Source organism: Camelus ferus, chromosome 7 (genome assembly GCF_009834535.1).
Source record: "Camelus ferus isolate YT-003-E chromosome 7, BCGSAC_Cfer_1.0, whole genome shotgun sequence".
NCBI classification, from domain to species: Eukaryota; Metazoa; Chordata; class Mammalia; order Artiodactyla; family Camelidae; genus Camelus; species Camelus ferus.
Window position 1 is genome coordinate 37,120,732 of NC_045702.1, and position 18,711 is coordinate 37,139,442.

Sequence of the window (18,711 nt, forward strand, 5' to 3'; positions counted from 1 at the left end):
CACCAATAAGTACACAGAAAGAAACTTAACGTCATTATCCATTAGAGAAATGCAAATCAAAACCACAATGATACCACCTCACTCCTACTAGAATTGTTAAAAAAAAGACAGACAATAACAAGTATGGACATAGATGTAGAGAAACTGAAACCCTCAGATGTTGCTGATGGGAACTGAAAATGCTAAAGTTGCTTTGGCAAACCATTTGGTAGTTCTTCGAAAAGTTAAATATATAGTTACCCTATAATCCAGCAATTCTATTCCTAAGTATATATCCAAGAGCACTGGAAGCATAAGTCCAACATAAAAACTTGTACTTAGATGTTCTTGGCAGCATTATTCAGAATAGCCAGAAAGCAGAAATAACCCAAATGTCTATCAGCTGATGAATGGATAAACAAAATGTGGTATTACCTATACAATGAAATATCACTCAGCAATAAAAAGGTATGAGTATTGACGCATGCTACCATATGGATGAACGTTGAAAACATCATGCTAAGCGTAAGAAGCTAGTTGCAAAAAAATTAATACTGTACGATTTCATTTACTTGAAATGCCCAGAATAGGAAAATCTATAGAGATGAAAAATAGATTTGGTTGCCAAGATCTGGGAAGAGGAGGGAATGGAGTAATTGCTAATTAAGTACAGGGTTTCTTTTTGGACTGATGCAAATGTTCTCAAATTAGATAGTGATGATGGTTGCACAACTGTGTGATTATACTAAAAATGACAGAACTGTTCACTTTAAAGGTGCAAATTTTATAGTATGTGTATTATATCTTGATAAAGCTGTTACCGAACATGTAGTGCCCTATAATACCTTTCATATGTAATTTTTATATCTCCTTTCCTACATGTATCTTCTCACTTGTGCAGAAAGATAGGAAGAAACTAAAAACTAACCAGAAACTATTAAGATTGGTTACTCACATGGATGGGTGGTCATATGGTAGAAGAGGAAAATGAGAATAGAGTAAAAGAGACAAGAGGTGAGGGGTACATTTCTGGACATACTGCTTTACAGAGTTGACTACAAACACCACAGTACTGTTTCACATACCTCAATGAAAAAAATTACTGAAATCATCCAGGATGTGAGAAAACCTCAAAACAGACTAGAAACAGTAACAAAATTAACTATTTCAATGAGTAACATAAAGCCAATGAACAAGGTGGGTAAAAAGAGAACATACGTAGCTGTGGAAAACAGTATGCTGACTGTATAGTATAAAAGTAAAGACAAAAGAAAGTATACACAATACTACACTCTAGTAAAGTATATTTACAATAGCAATTCTGAAACTACACTTAAGTGTATACCAGAATTGAACAAATAAGTAAATAAACTGTAGATGAGGGCCAGGTTTTACACTGTTGGAGAAAGGAATTACAAATAAGGAAAAGAGAAAGGCTAGACTGAACCTTGTGTTAGTGGATTGGAACTGATGTATCAGTATGAATTCATGGTTTTTTAATATACATGTATATACATACTCATACACATGCAGATACATAAAGAAATTCAGATGTGTATATGTACACAAAAATATAATTTCTTAAAGCTATCTGTTCAAAACACCTAGAAGCAAAGACACTCCAAGAGCAATGAGCACTTCTAGTGCTGAGATCTTGGTTTCTAAGCACTATTCTGAAATAAAAGGAACTTGGACTCCTTGGAGAAATGATCAATTCTAGGGCCAGGGCTTAGGGAAGAAAAATAAAAGATGAACCAGAAAGTAAGGAAATGTTCCCAAAAAATGACAGGGCATGTTGAAATAAGAATAGGAGCTAACTTCAAAGAGCTCCTAATGGTCAAATTCATGACAATTTGAGCAATAAACAATGATAAAATTAATATTCATGTGTCTAAAATTAATAATTGAATGAATGAATACATGAGATAGAACAGCTCTTCCTTACAAAAGAATTCCCATTAAAAAAATATAGCATAATGGAAACAGAAAATCACTATTAAGGCAACAGCATAATAATAATTGTGACAGACAAATTATTGACAGAAAGTAGATAAAGGTATGATGAGACATAAGTTACTTGCATAGTTCAACAAAGAACTAGTATCTAAAATACACAACTCAATTAGACAAAAAACCCAACTTAAAAAGGGACCAAAGATTTCAACTGACCACTGAAGACATACAGATGGCAAATAAGCACATAAGATCTCCAACATCATTTAAAGATACACTTTAAATGTGACATGATAAAAGTTGAAAAAGGTAACAAATATTTTGTACAATACATTCAGAATCCAAATGAAATTTACTATGGAAATATGTGGATCCAAACCACGTCCTTTTTCCTCACCCCCAAATCAGAATCTGAAAGATAGTTTCAGGTAAGAGCAGAACTACAAAATGGGACTGCAAAAATAAGGAGGAGGTGGTAAGGACACATTTCACGCACTTTATCAACAAGTTCCTCTACTTAAAAAAAAAAAGTGTTGAAGAAGCAAGATAAAACAATAGTTAGAACAAGGGGAAGAGGTGGAGCCATCTTAGTTGACACTATGCTCCATAAGTCAGTAAGAAAATAAAGTAACCCTAAAAGGCAATTTAACTTTAGGCCTCATCAACAGACTTATATAGCAAGCAGAGAGACACAAAAGATAGATTTATTCTGATCTGTAATTTTAAGATCACAAGATACTCATTTCAGTTCCTGGTATCGGGGATATATACCAAATGAAGAAAGTCCAGAGGGGAGTAACAATGGTTGGAGGGATGTAACCCCTTGTCATATAAATGTTTAAAGGAAATGGAAAACCTAAAGGCTCTACAAAAGATTCAGGGAGAGAGCTGTATTCAAACTATTGAATAATAATATTAAAAAGAGAAATCAGACTTATCTTTTTGGTCCTAAGAAGTAAATGAGAACTTATGAATACAAATATCAAAGACAGATACATATAAAAATAGGAAGAAAAAAATTAACAGTGACAGATATTCAAAGACAAAATATGCTACCTCAGAAGGCAGTGAGCTTCTAACAGGCTAGATCAGCTCTGTTCTTTAGAAATATAACACAAGCCACTCATGTAATTTCAAATTTTCGATGCCACATTTAAAAAAGCAAAAAGAGACAAGTAAAATTAATTGTAATAATATATTTTAATTCAATATACTCAAGACATTGTTTCAGCATGCAATTAACATAAAAATAAGTTAGAGATTTTATATTATTTTTTTCAAAGTGTTCGCAAAATCCTCTGTGTATTTTATCCTTACACCAAATCTCAGTTCAGACAAGCAACATTTCAAGTGCTCAATAGCCATATATGCTCATGGCTACAGTACTAGACAGTCATTTGACAGGTATGCTGCAGGGAGAATTAGAATATTATTTGCATAATTAGATTAAATAACTTAATACATCTTCCAATCCTGAGATCTTGTGAAAATAGAAGAATAAGAAAAGAAGTATCAAGAACATACAATTTTTAAAGGATTTAGTCCATTTTAATCAGCTACTACTGTGCCTTGTATACTCATGACATATATGCACTCTGTACACAACACAGCAGTTCTGTCAACGAATTCAAATTATTTCCACTACATATCTCTCAAACTAGCTTCTTGAAGACATCAAAGCCACTTCTTATCACAATACTGAATTCCATGACTCATAAAGATATTCATCTTAGCATTACTTGCTTAATAAAAAGAAGTGTAAGTAGAAATGAAGTATTTGTTGTTACCTGTTTTTAAGGTTTTTTTTTTCTATAGCTTGCCTACATTACACCACCACATAGGAAAATAGAAATTCAACTCTTGCTATGGACCAAATTGTATACACCCCAATTTTTACGAGGAAGCCTTCACCCTAATGTAACTATACTTGGAGAAAGGGCCTTTAAGGTCATAAGAGTGGGGCCCATCACATGGAACTGGTATTATTACAAGAAAAGGAAGAGACCCTAAAGATATCTTTCTCCCTCCATGAGGGCACAGAGGAAAGGCACTGTGAGGACACAGTAAGAAGGCAGCCATGTGCAAGCCAGGAAGGCATCTTACCAGAACCCAAACCTGCTGGCACCTTGGACTTCCAGTCTCCAGAACTGTGAGAAAACAAAATGTCTGTTGTTTAAGCCACCTTACCTATAGTATCGTTATGGCAGCCCTAGCAAATACTAGAAAATACTTTTTAAAACTATTGCAAACTAAACTACGTTACTATTTAAATTATTTATAAATTTTGATAAATGTTTCTATATGTTTATAAGTTTACTCCACAACAAAAGATATGAAAAGCCTGCCTTGTTGAAATAGTGCAAGCAACCAAAGTAACTTGATACCTCAAAATGGCAAACTCTAATTTATCCATACCCAAGGTCTTCAACTTACATTTCATTATAAAAACAATATTCTACTCAAGATCAGTACTATATATAATAAAGGTATAGAGATCAATGGAAGGCTCAAAAAGGCAAGTCACCCATCACAATACTGCAACACTACCCAACTACCAACATTTGTAACATTAAGCATGAATAATAATTAACTCATAATACATTAAAAAAAAAACTGATAGTGCTGTTACCTATGAAAAGAATAGTCTTGGGGGGTGGAGGGTGGGAAGGGATAGACTGGGATTTCAAAATTGTAGAATAGACTACACTGTATAGCACAGGGAAATATACACAAAATGTTATGATATCTCACAGAGGAAAAAAATGTGACAATGAGTGTGTATATGTCCATGAATAACTGAAAAATTGTGCTGAACACTGGAATTTGACACAACATTGTAAAATGATTATAAATCAATAAAAAATGTTGAAAAGAAAAGAAAAGAAAAGAAAAGAAAAGAAAAGAAAAGAAAAGGAAAGAAAAGTCTTAAAGGAGTTCAAGGTAAGAGGAGGATCATCAGTCTCAGTTGGGCAAAGTTTGCCAGAATAAGTTTTGAGCGGACCTTCCTTAATAGATGGATACAACTTCAAGGTAGGTAAGAACAGTAAAAGCAGAGGCAAGAACACAGAACATGATTTGATCTCAACAGAAGGGAAGAGCCTAACAAGGAGGTCCTAAAATGACTGCCTAAGTTTTTAATGAAAGAGCATAAAAGAGAATCATAGGGCAGGACAGTAGTTCCCTCTTATCTGAAATTTTGCTTTCCAAACTTTCAGTTACCCACTATCAACTGAGGTATGAAAATATTAAATGGAAAATTCCAAAAATAAGTAACTGATAAGTTGTAAACTGCACGCAGTTCTGAGTAGCATGATGAAATCTCGCAACTTCCTGCGTTGTCCTGCTCCATCCAGCCCAGGACATGATTCATCCCTCTGTCCAGTGTACCCTGCCCTTTAGTCACTTAGCCTTCTCAATGATCAGATCACCTGTGACAGTACTGCAATGCCTGTGTTCAAGTGACCGTTACTTCATAATTTTACTTAATAATGGCCCCAAAGCACAAAAGTTGTGATACTGGCAATAAGATATGCCAAAGAGAAGCCCTAAGTACTTCCTTTAAATGAAAAGGTGAGAGTTTTCGATTTAATAAGGGAAAAAAAATCACATGCTGAGGTTGCTAAGATTTATGGTAAGAAGGAATCTTCTACCTGTGAAATTGTGAAGGAAAAAGAAATGTGTGGTAGTTTTGCTGCTGCACTTCAAACTGCAAAGCTACAGCCACAGTGCATGATAAATGCTTAGTTAGGATGGAAAAGGCATTAAATTTGTGGGTGGAAGACATGAGCATAGAAAGTGTTTCAACTGATGGCACAACATGTTGCACCAGAAAGCATGGAGCCCATATGAAAACTTCAGCAAGCAAGGGATCCCCTAAAATGAGCAACACCAAACCACTTACTGCAAATATGGGATGATTACACAGATTCAGGAATAGATTTGGAGTGAACAATATAAAAATTACTGGAGAGGCTGCATATGCCAATGAAAAAGCCACTGCCACATTTCTGGCAGAGTTGAAAAAGTTGATTAAGAGAGAGACCACATTTGTATAGCTTTTATTACAGTATACTATTATAATTGTTCTACTTTATTATTAGTTATTGCTATCAATCTTTTACTGTGCCTAATTTATAAATTAAACCTTATCATAGGTATCATAGGTATGTATGTATAGGAAAAAACAGTACATACAGGATTTGTTACTATTTGTGGTTTCAAGCATCCATTGGGGGTCTTGGAACGTATCCTCCACAGGTAAGGGGGGACTACTGTATAAATATAGCTAGAAATCTGAATTCTAATATCTGCTATAACTTAGATCTATGCTCTGGGTGGGTAAGCTACATCAATTGTCTGAGCCTTAGACTGGGATAAAATATTTGAGGTTATTATAAGGTATATATGAAATAGTTGAAATATTGAGCACTTCACATATAATAAGTAAAATAAATGACAGTTGTTATAGTGGGTGTGCAATAGACAACAGCTATAATTAAGGCCTCTGGGCTTTTATCTTGTTGTTAAATGGCTTCCAAACCTAGGTGTAATCAGAAGCATCTGGGGAGCTTGATATACACATACCTGGGCCCTAGCCTAGAAGTAGGGAATTAGAATCTTGCTGGTAGGGCCCAGGAAATAAGTCTTTTAAACAAAAACCTTACAAACCTATACTATAAATAATAAAAAGATATTTAAAATTCTACAATAGGCCAATTATTTTATGAAAATGGTGTTTTAGTACAATAATCTTATAAAGATTTATTAAATGCAGTGAGAAAAAGCAGTAAGACCAACGAAGAAACTCCTCAAATAGCAATGACTTTTGTTCACCCTGGTTAGATTTAATTTGTTAAATGGAATCCACTAGTAACTAAGAATACCTATCCTTTAATTAAAAAGCAATAGATTCTCCCATCCCTACCCAAAAGCCTTCAATACAGTTTCAAATAAAAATGTTCCCATCAAGCATAAAACATCTCCCTTATTCCCTCACTCCTGGCTGGTATTAATGTTGATGGTGCATTTATCTCTTATCTCTCATTTATCTCATGTTGTATATGCATGGTTTTGATATTATTTCTGCATTTGCTCCAGGTTCATCAAATGTTCAACTTTCAAAAAGATAGGGGTTGCAACTTTCCAAGTCTAAAATTATTCCAAAATTTCAAAAAAAGAAAAAAAAAAAAAAAGGAACTACATCTACGTAATTTTTTTTTTAACAGCACAGCACAATGATCAAACATAAACAAGTATTTCTGGTGGGTCTACTTGTCAGATAAGTCATTCCAGTCACAGCACAAAACCAAATATTCCTGATAGTAATTTCAACAAGTTCAGTACACTCTACTGAAAGCAGGGAAGCTAATCAGTTTATACATAACAACTATCACTCCAGGAATATAGGAAATATAAATTAAAACAACAGGCTTAAGGTACTAAACTAACAAATACCCTAGAAAATAACTGGGGAAAGCAGAAGAGGTTTAAAGACACTCTTTAAAATACTATTTATAATTCTGAAATACTGAAACCATAAAATGTTTCAAAAATGATAAAATGGCCAGACAAATTAGGATATCAACATTAGAACACCATATACATACTTAAAATAACCTGTATATAAATTAATACACCAAAAAGTACTATTAAATATTAAGTAATACCTTGATTGTGTATAAAATTTAAGAGTGTACAGACTACTTTTGCATACATTACCTCATAACACATAATTCACACCAGAGGTTATCAACCCTGAATGTCCATCAGAATTACCTAAAATACTTAAAATACAAATTTCTGAGCCCCACTTCACACCAAATGAATTAATGAGCCTCCAAGTGTGTTAAACGTTAGAAGTGTTTCCAATACTTAACCAAAGTTAAGAACCACTAACCACTAATATACCACTAATTACAACCTTAAAACAAACAAACAAACATGTAATTAAGAAAACAAACTGACTTCAGTGACTGAAATAACTTTAATGGCTTTTTTCCTCCTGGTTAAAAAGGAACTAAGAATACTTATTAAAACTTGTAAAATTAAAAATGGTTTAAAATGTTGATGTCTGAAGGTATCTTGGTTACTGAAAAAATTTTCTTTGAATAGACTCCAGAATGCTACATGTAACAAATGAGGTGGTACCCTCGTTATTTTAATAATAGTATAAACAGAAAGCACTAAAAGAAAATTAAGATTAAGATTGTGCCTCTTCTTACACAAATAATGCCGTCACTCCAAATATTTCCAGTATTCTCTAAAACTGATTGACAATATACACCAAAATCTTCCTCAAAAAGAAAAAACTCTGATTACAATCTGAACGAACAACATGAATATATAAAGACACAAAATATCATTCATGTAAAGAAACACTAGCATGACCCTTAGTTTGAAATAGCTACTGATGTGAAATCTATCAGCAAAAAATTTTAATAACTAAGTACTTCAGCACTACTCAAGAAACTGGTCACCTCAGTCTAACTGTGAAGGCCACATAAGTCACACAAATCACTTTACTCTAATTTCTTTCAACTATGCTCACCAAACCCAAAATACCAAGTCTTAAAAAAATAATACCAACAAATTTACTGACCAAAGTAGAGTATAGCTTTCATTCAATATAGCAGATTCAATTACTAAACATAAAAATTCAAAGCACAAATGAGTAACTTTACAAAAACCTTAAAATGTTTATTTTCCATCCTAGATGTCTCTCGTAGTATTGAGACTCCACCAGACATGCCCACTTATCTGTCCTCCAGGCCTCTGAATTTCATGTTTTAAATTACCTATTTCAAGAAATGATATTTACTCATCACCTACTCACTCACTCAAGCCAGAAAGCTCAGGTATTATGGATTCATTACTCACTACCTACACCCCCTCACATACTACTTCCCTCACAACCATCCCCTACATTTCATGCCCTTTGCCACTGCCCTAGTTCTGTCCTTTATCTTTTAGTCCTAGGACTGCTAAATTAGCCTCCTGCAATTTGATAGCCCCATTTGATACTTTATCTATCCCTACTGGAATTATCACAATGCTCATAGTTACTACTCTTCTTCTTTTAAAATCCTTCAATAAAGATTTTTTAAAATCCTCAGCACAGCAACACCAGATCTCTACCTATCTCTCTAGCCTCATATCTTACACTACCATAATTTCTCAGCCTAGAAAAAGTATGCTTACTCCTCCTCTGCCTAATCACTCCTACCCATCTTTGAAGAGTCGCTTTTTCTAGCTTAGAAAAGGTATCCCGCTCTGTACTTCCATTGTACATTCTACATACCTAAATCATACCACAAATGGATTACTGAGTAAATGTCAGGTTGGGAATACAAAAGTGAACAAAACACAGTCCTTGAATTTAAGAAATTTACAACGGAGGCAGAAAAGTAAACAGTAAATTGCCATATAATCTGATAACTTTCTTTTAAGCTAACATCTGAGTGTTGGTTATATGCCAGGCTAAAGACCTGCCATGTGTTATCTTACTTAATTCTTCAATAACTTTATGTCCCCACTCTACAGAGAAGGAAAGAGAAAAGCTGTTATTTGACTAAGGTTCAGTTAAGCTTTAGAGATGTCAATCCAGGTCTGAGTCCAGAACCTAAGCTCTTAATTACTGTGACTTTTCTACTGTCACAGCATTCAACTCAGTTTCCCCAGTGTGCTGCCTACAGCAGGCACAAGACATGTATCTATTAAATAAATGAATCTGAGTGCTGAAGTCCTAAGGTAATGACTTAACATCAATACTAGCACTTTACCTGATAACATCTGTGTCAAAGAGTTCAAAAGTTCTGAGATGCTAACACATATGAAATGGCCAATGTCCCAGGTTACTTATCATGTCATGGAAATAAATGTCTATCAGAAGGGGACATGTTAAATAAATTACAGCCTATCCATATTATGGAATTATGCAGCTATGTAAAATAATAAGAATGCTCTTCACGTATTGGTATGAAATAACCTAAGATATACTAAGTAGGAAAAATTAAAAGGTGAGGAAGAATGTGAATCTGATGCTACTATAGGTGAGGGCAGGAGGGATATATGGGTTTTGTTTGTATATGCAAAAATCACTTGTAAGAAACTGTCAGGTTGCCTGAGGAGTAGGAAACTGGGTGACTTGGGTATTGGAGTAGAAAGATTTTATAACATATCTTTAACCTTTAGAATTTTGAACCAAGTCATTATATTACCTATAGAACAAATATATAAACTTCAAAAAATAAATTAAATAAAGGCATTTTCAGAAATGAAAACACTATGTAACATAAGGCTATGGGCCACTACTTTCTTTATTGCTACTGTCTAATACTTGTTGGCAGTCAAATTATTTGTTAAACAAAAATCTCAAATTGCCACTGCAGACAATATATTTTACCAAAAAGGTAAAAACTGGAAAAAAAATGGTTTTGATTTTTCAAAAAAACAATCAGGGCCTATCCCAAGCCTACAGTTTATCAAACTCTGAAAGTCTACTAGAACTTACATTCTTTTAAAACTACCAAGGTGATTACTTTACTATAGTTTCATATTTTCTCATATTTCAAATCTTTCACAATGAAGGGGGAAAAAACTTTAAAAAGCTACACAGAAAAGCCATTTTAACTGAGTCAACTGTATATGAATTATATCTCAATAAAGCTGCTTTTAAAAAACTAATCTATAGATACTGGAAATCAGATCAGTAGTTACCTGGAGCATTAGGGGGATGATTGTACAAAAGGAACTCTGGGGTGACGGAAATGTTTTGTATCTTGTTTGGAATAAAAGTTACAAGTTGTACATATTTGTCAAAACTCACTGAACTAAACACTTAAATCAGTGCATTTTATTGTATGAAAGCTATACCTCAATAAAGTTACTTAATAATTTGGAAAGCACTTAGAAATGCAGACTCCTGGGGCTCTTTTAGTGACTGTGAATCACTGGATCTGTCATTGAGAACTGGTTAACCTGCATTTCTAAAAAGAGGTCCTGGTTGACCCTCACGCGTGAGGTTCACCAGTTATATTTTGGAAAATACTGACCTAGCATAACGTTGCATGTCCAGTAATTACTGATTATGTTTTGCCAAAAGTAACGATTTAAATGATAAACTTACACAAGCACACAAAAGCTACCTAGGTGATTCTGAATCCCAAGTTTGAGAAATACTAAGTATTAAGTGGCAGGAGTTCTAGAAGGGAGAATTATGGACTAGATTGGTTAAGAAGGACTTTTTTCTTTTCCATCTGCTGCAATACTTCAATGGTTCTCCATCACCTAGTGCTGTGTCTCAATCTGGGGTGATTCTGCCCACCCTTCACATGACATTTGGCAAAGTCTGCATTTTTTTTTTTTCACTGTCACCACTGGGGAGGGGGAGTGCTACTGGCATCCAGTGGGTAGAGGCCAAAGATCCTGGTAAACATTGTACAATGCACAAGAAAGCCCCCCAAACAAAGAATTCTAAAACGCCAAAATGCACTAGTGCCCAGTCTGAGAATCTCTGACCTGAGCCTCAGCTCTCAAATGAAGCTACCAAAAAGTATTCAGTTGCAGCCCAAATGTAAACAAAATAGAATTAACATGTTACATCTCCAGGAGACTCAATTTTTACTTCCAGGTTGGTGGGGAAGAAGGGGGGGGATCATCTTCATATTGTATATAAACCAAATAAATATAGATAAAATGTAAATATCACATGAGTATCTAAAATATATGTCACATGAATACCTAAGATAAACTTCAAAATAATGTAAGCAGGATCAGGCTTTACTCCCCAACCTCAGGAGATACTTTATATACTCTCCTCAGCTTTCAAAGTACTTTTTGAAGTTAAAAAACATTTGCCTAAAATAAAGCACATAAACTTTAACATGACAGGTAAGATCTCATCTTTAAGCTACCCCCACTAAAATTTTTAGGGCTATTTGTTACTAAAGCATTGCCTAAACCAGTGGTATTCAAAGTGTGGTCTGCAGACCAGTGAGCCAATCTGATCATTTACTGGATTATAGCAGAGAAGTGCAGAAATGGAGAGCACAGAAATGGAAATTTTTATACCAGAATAATTTTATGTCTATTGGATCTTAATAAATTGGGGCTTTTTGCCTTTTAATTTCATCTTCATTACTAAAAATTTTGCAGTAATTTTTATTTTACAGTTGTGCCAGACAACAGTGGATTGGAAATTTAAAAAAAGAAAAGAAAAAGAAAGAAAAAAGTCCTTCATCCGTTTGAGAATCACTAACCTAACCTATTCTGACTGATACATCTAGTAAGTGGCAAAGTCAGGATTTGAACTCATCTGACACCAAAGCCCCTATTCTTAATCATTACATTTCTAATTATTAATACTTTGAACTCAAATCCCTATATGTAATCCCTACCTCTGCAAAGTTGGACTGCACCAGGTACAAATCACAAGGACTTGTGTGTCCTGCCTAAGACCTTCCATGCTAAATGCAAACCAAGCTGCCTCCTTGGCCCCTTTCCCCCAGGCTCATGCTCAGAATTTGGCTCTCTTGATCTCCGATGATGTAAAAGGACAAGATAATTTTTTTTTTCTCCTGAAGGCTGAGTAAAGAGACATTGAATATGATACTACCTTCTTTTGGGGCACATCCTGTTTTCTATATAACTTTGGGAGATGACCTCCTGTCAAGCAAGAATAGGCCCCAGATCTCTCTAACACACTAGCTACATAGAGTACAGAACAAATAAATTCAAAATAAGAAAAAGCCATATATGGTTAATAGCACTGAAAGTCTTCTCTCCTCACACTAAGACCTCCAAACTCTACCATAAAGTTTAATGACCTTCAACTTGACCCTCCATACTGCACATCCCTCAAGTATTTTTTACAAACTTTCTGACAATTCTTAATTAAAAAAAGTTATATCCCAATCTAATACACAATACTTATAAACTTCACCCCCCAGAAAAGTTATATTAAGTGCAATGTACTGATATTTTCTAATTCTTTCCTATTTTTAAAAAAGTATTGGTAGAAATCTACAAAACTGACTTCAAGGCCCACTAATAGGTTTCAACCTGCAGTCTGCAAAACACTACTGTAGAGACCAACAGTCTACATTTAACAGTATGCTCTCATCTAGCAAGCCTAACCCATAATTATGCTACCTTAAAATTCTACTCCTCAAAAACACATTTTTTTACATCACTTACATTGTACAATAAATCTTATGTCATTGACAGTCCAAAATTTGTACAGGAAAAAAAAATACAAAAAATCAGTTTTGTCTCAAAATTTAGTCAAATGCATAAATGTTAAAGTTAAAATAAAATTTTCAACCTCTAATCAAAAATTGAAGATAGCTTATTAGCTCAAAATGTGAAATAAGTACTCAGCTGGTAATTTAATTAGCTAACAATACTCTTTTGGCAAATCCCAGAATAGAGTCTACAGTGAGTATGTACACCATCAAATTACAGAAAGTCTGAAACCAACTTGCTCTACCATTATCTTCAGTCCAACTGATCTACTCATCTGACTACCCCCCCACTATTGAGACCTTGGAAATCTAACTCTTCTTCCTCCCCAAGTGTGTGTGTGTGTGTGTGTGTGTGTGTGTGTGTGTGTGTGTGTGTGTTGTTTTTAACCCTCTACAATTGCTCTAAGATCTGTTAGGAATCCTACCTTGTCTCAGACCAGCTCAGAAGTCCTGACATGTTCTTATTTAAGATTATTTCTATGGAAAAACATACAAATCCAAAGAATCGATTTTATAACAAACTTTTGAGACATAATCCATAAACCTTATCTCCAAATCAAAACCAGAAACCAAAAACTCTCAACTTACACAATTATAATTGTCTTTCTGTTACAATCTTGACATAAACACAAAATAAATTTCTCAGCTATGAACTTCAATTCCTGGAGCCTAAGAGTGCATGTGATATTTTTAATAACGGTATGGAGAAGACCTGGCTCCATCATGTTGTCGCATCACAGAAGGACACAATGCTACCATACAAACCATCTATGTAGCTTCCACATTTATTTCATAGCTTCACTCAACCCAATCTCCTCTAGCCCCACCCACTGAACAGCTGGGTAGGATGAAAGGCTGTTTCCTGCCCTCCCCGCCTTGCTCCTTCCCTTGCTATTTGGAGGAATAAGGGGTCCAAGCAACATTAACTAGCTTAGTAACTGTTTCTATCCTGCTAAGGCACCATCCTTTAGTCAACCAGGATTCCATAAAATTCATCCGTACCTATACACTTAATGCCTAAAAAGTTTCCTCCTCATCTTGTTCATAAACGGGGGGGGGGGGGGGGGGCTGTTGACTATACTCATAACCTACTTGTACATAAATACATAAAATAAGTAAAATGCTTTTAAATCTAGATTATTTGTTCATTCAGATTATTAAGGGCACTAACGAAGATATTCTTCCATTTCATCAAAATAACAAATCCAAAAGAAATCTTAAAGATGAACTATAACAATAACGTCGCAAGAATAAACTGTTTCAGTATCTAAGCAAACACCTGGACGTAACAAATTCTTACCCTACACCACAAAACCCAGATTAGAAACAGTGTACTCTCCAAATGTAAGTCAGCAAATGGAAATGTGTTTTAAAAAAAATCTCAGTTGCTTATTTCCTACTACAAAGTATGAAATTGAACTCAAGAGTGGAAAATGTGAATGAAATGGCCATTTTCTTTTTCCAATACGTGGAGGAGGAAAGGAAATGAAAGGGCTTCTTAAGAGAATAAACGGAAAATACTGAAATATTTTCAAATATTAATTTCCTTAAACATCAGCAGTCTGTGTCTGCAACTCCCTCCCTTTTCCAGCGACCCTTCCCACCCATTCCGCTCCTCGGGAGGGCGCCCTTCCGAAATGTTCTCTTTTCCCTTTTCTCTACAAATTAAGCCCAAATCAGGCTCCTTATCCTGCGTACTCAAGCTTCACCCGCCATCCGCCGGCCTTCAGGGCCGCGCCTGGGGAAAGAAAGCCCCGAGAGGCGGGGAGGGGGAGCGAGGAGGCGACGCGGTTGCTGGAGCCGCTGCAGCCGCCGCCGCCGCCTCCACCGCAGCTTCAGCCTGGTGCATCCTTCTTCCTCCCTCTCTGCTGCCGCCCTCCCGGTCCGGCCCACACAGCGCTCTCACCCGGGCCCGCACACACATCCCCACCCTCCTGGCCAGGCCCACTCCCCCACGAGGGGAGCTCCGCCGCGAGCGCTGCGGCCGCCAACAGGAGGGAGCAGGGCCGTGGAGAGCGGGCGGGCCAGGCAAATACGACCCCGCTCAGGCTGCTCCTGCCGCGGCGACGGAGGCCGCGGCTCACGTCTCCCGGGTCCCCAGGCCCGCTCGCCGCCGCACAGGAAATGCCGCCGCCTCGGCTCTCCTCGCATTCAATTCAAACTGTCACCGCCGCCGCCTCCCCTCCCCCCGGGCCCGCCGTCGCCGCGCCCCGGGCCCGCCGTCGCCGCCACCGCACCTCATTTTGCCGTAGCCCCCCGCCTCGTCTCAGGGCGTTCCCCCCGCCCAGTGAGGGGGCCGTAGAGCCCAGCTGCGTCCCGAACCGCCGACCCGAGTGGCGACGGCCCAAAGCTGAGACTCACCCATGGTGCTGCTGTTGACGCTCCTCTCCTCAGCAGCAGCGGATCTCGCACTGACCGACATCCCCTCCCCCCTCCGCGACCAGCCTGGGCGCAGCGCAGCCCGCGAATTCTCCAAAGCCGCCTACGCCGATTCCGCGGCGTAGCCGCCCGGCGTCGCTGCCCAGCTTACGCAGGCGACAGCAGGCGGACTCCTCCACTGGCTCTCGCCCGACTCCTGCTCCCTCCTCCGTCCCCCGCCCCCTGCCCCCTCAGACGAGGCTTCCGGGCCGAGCGGAGGCTTGCTTCGATCTCGCGAGATTACTTCCTCGCTGCCCCGCGGACTTGCTCGTTTTTCGAGCATGACTTCATTGGTGTCAACGCTCTTTTGCTGTTCGGGTTTAGCCGCCATTGTTAAAATTGGCGGGATTTAGCACTTACGGGGTCATGGATAGTCAGCGCTCTGTGCGCGTTTCTTTCACACTGCCTCTAAGGTTAACGCCTTATGTTTGTGGGTGAAAAGCCTGGGGACGCTGAGAGGGAGTGGCCGGTGGGGTGCGAGGGTGTGGTTTTGCCCGAATGAAAGATGGCCGGCCGTCAGTGCAGCCCCGCGCAATTTCACGTCAGGTTTTAGAGCTGGGGGAGCCGCCCGGTTGGCCTTAGCGCTTCCTTGGAAATTGGCGTAAGGCCAAGAGGCGCCGCTGGAAGAGGCCAGACCGGGAGGTAACGATCAGGGCGGGGGCCGCGTACCCGCCTGGGATCCTAGCTACTGCCTTGGCGTTATTGTGAGTGCAAGTGAAGAGACACTTCGAGGCAGGTGTCTATGCCCAGTCCATCCCCGTTTTCTCAGCTTCCTTGGCTTTCGGAGTGGAAAGTGAGATTAGGCTCTGGTTGCCCCAACATTGCCCTCGCGCTGTCACAGTCTGGTGTCCTGGCACAGCCAAGAGATCGGCTACTGCAGCTTCCACTGCGGATTTTCCACGGTCACACTCGTATTGGCTCAGCTTGTGGGCGCCTGGTTCGGTCGTGGGGCGCTCACACTTAATTGGGGAAATGAATGTACATACATAAAACTGTTGGGTATCAGTTAAAGAGTAATGAAGGGTTAAAATGTGTGGTCTCGTACTATTAATTAGGCATGAATGTTGCTCGGTGAGTGGAGTCTTCTCCAAATACTTTCTAGTGAAAGTAGCCTCACTGCTCAGAACAACCCCGCGGTGTTTTGTACCTTTCTTGAAAACTAATCGCCGTCTTCGCTGTATAGTTCATGCACACATACTATTTTTTCTGTTAAGCTGCGTATTATGGAATTGTATAAATATGTAATTGTCATGAGCCTGCACAAGAATATTCATGGCAGCATTGCTTATATTAGTGTAACAATTTAAATGTCCACATACAGGAGAAGGGATGAGTAAGTTACATTATTGCACAGAATGCTAAAAATGGGTATCAATGAACTAAAGCTACTAGTATTAATTTAGAGTTCATTTACAAAATATTGAGCAAAAAAAGAAAGCAACTCACAGAAAGATGTATATGGTATACCATAAATAAATAAAAGTTTAAAATTAAGAAACTGTGAGATCAAACTATGAAAATCATATAAGGAAATGATAGATACCAAATTCAGAAAGAATAGGGTTACTTCCAGAAAGAGAAGGGCATGTAACTGGGTTCACTTGTATCTATGTTTTATTTTCTACCAAAAGTAGTTTGCAGGAAATGTAGCAAAATTTTAAAGGTGGTGGATACATGGGTGTTAAATTGTAATTATTTTCTATACTCTTCTGTATACTTGAAATGTTTCCAAGTAATTTTTTTTAATGAAGGAAATTTTATCTAAAGAAATAGCTTTTGTGTCTTAGTACTGTTTAAGTTCCATTTGTACTGAATTGCTCATAAAGTGTTATACCTTGTCTGCTCAACCAATCATTGTATTAAATTTTTGAAACTTCACATGAGTGTTTTTACTTTGGGAAGTTTTGTTAAATTTCTTTTTTGAAGAAGGCAGTACAGCAGGGAATTTAAACGTGTAGCCTCTGGAGTCAAACTGCCTGGGTTCAAACCCCAGCTCTCCCATTTACCAGCCATATGCCCAAGAACAAGTTGCTTAACCTTTCTGTAATCCAGTTTCCTCACCTATAAATGAGAATAATATTTATCGAATGGACTTTTTGTTAGAATTAAATGTGCTCGGTCCATAGTAAATTCTTAATAAATGTTACCTACATACAGATTGTTGTAAAATATAAAATTATGCTGAATACTATTATTTAATAAAATCTAATAGTTTTTAAAGAAGAAAATCTCTTCCTCCCATCTCTATTGATATGTTTCTCTGAGGGATTTTTTTAATGGATATGAAAGAGGTGAATTTTGTTATTTTGCTCGCAGAAAATGGATAAATTCTTAATATAAATAATATTATTAACTTCTTTGCCTGAGGTTTGTTCATGCTGTCCTACAGATTCCATACCACACAGTAATAGCTTCACCACTTTCCACTGAAAATTAAATGGACGGTTATTGGCAGTGAGATGATGACATCCTATGGAATTTCTTCCATAAGGAGTTAGTGAGAGAGAATTATTTTATTAATTTCATTATATCTACTGCACTGTCTTGCAGTATTGTATTTGTAAATAAAATACAGTCTGGACCTTAACCTTCTGATTCAAAAAACAGTTTTTTAAAACCAAAAAACTGACCTCAAATCTGGATAGACTATGTGGATTGTTTCTACAACATATTTACAGTGTACAGCCTCAAGTGGGTCTTAAACTTTGCCAAGCAGTGCTTGTTTCCCTAGTTAGCTCTCTTTTCCACAACAGACACTTCAGATTTTCTCCATTGTTTTCAAACCATCTCCCTCACTTATTCTTAGCGAAAAAAATAGAACCCATCATAGAGCAACTCCAACAACTTCCTGCCTCCACATTCATAAGCCTGCCTGCATCTACACCCATCCTTTCAGACATCATAATGGATCAGATGTCTCCCCTCTGAGGCTCATATTTTCACATGTTCCCTGTATTCCATCTCTTTGGCCTACACTTTGGATTCTGTCTCCTCCTGCCTTCCCAAGAACTTCTCGCAATGGATTATCCATTCAATAAGCTTCTTGGTTCTGTTCCTATCACTCCACTGAAATTCTCAAAAGGTCACTAACAACCTTTTCATTCAACCCAGTGAACCGTTT

At 37.4% G+C, this 18,711-nt stretch overlaps 1 protein-coding gene across 4 annotated transcripts in view; it reads right to left on the reverse strand.

Moving 5' to 3' along the window:
* The window catches only part of SEPTIN7 (septin 7), a 97,926-nt gene extending 82,177 nt beyond the window's left edge, over positions 1 to 15,749 (reverse strand). For 2 of the 4 annotated variants that reach the window (XM_032483723.1, XM_032483721.1), the window contains exons 1-2: positions 15,534 to 15,741; positions 14,009 to 14,010 (exon numbers count right to left, since the gene is read on the reverse strand). In XM_032483723.1, the coding sequence (XP_032339614.1) occupies positions 14,009 to 14,010; positions 15,534 to 15,594 (63 nt within the window). In that variant the 5' untranslated portion in view covers positions 15,595 to 15,741. Of the gene's footprint in view, positions 1 to 14,008; positions 14,011 to 15,533 lie in introns of all 4 variants that reach the window. The other 2 variants (XM_032483720.1, XM_032483722.1) reach the window with 2 other exon arrangements.
* Between the last annotated feature and the right edge of the window lie 2,962 nt (positions 15,750 to 18,711).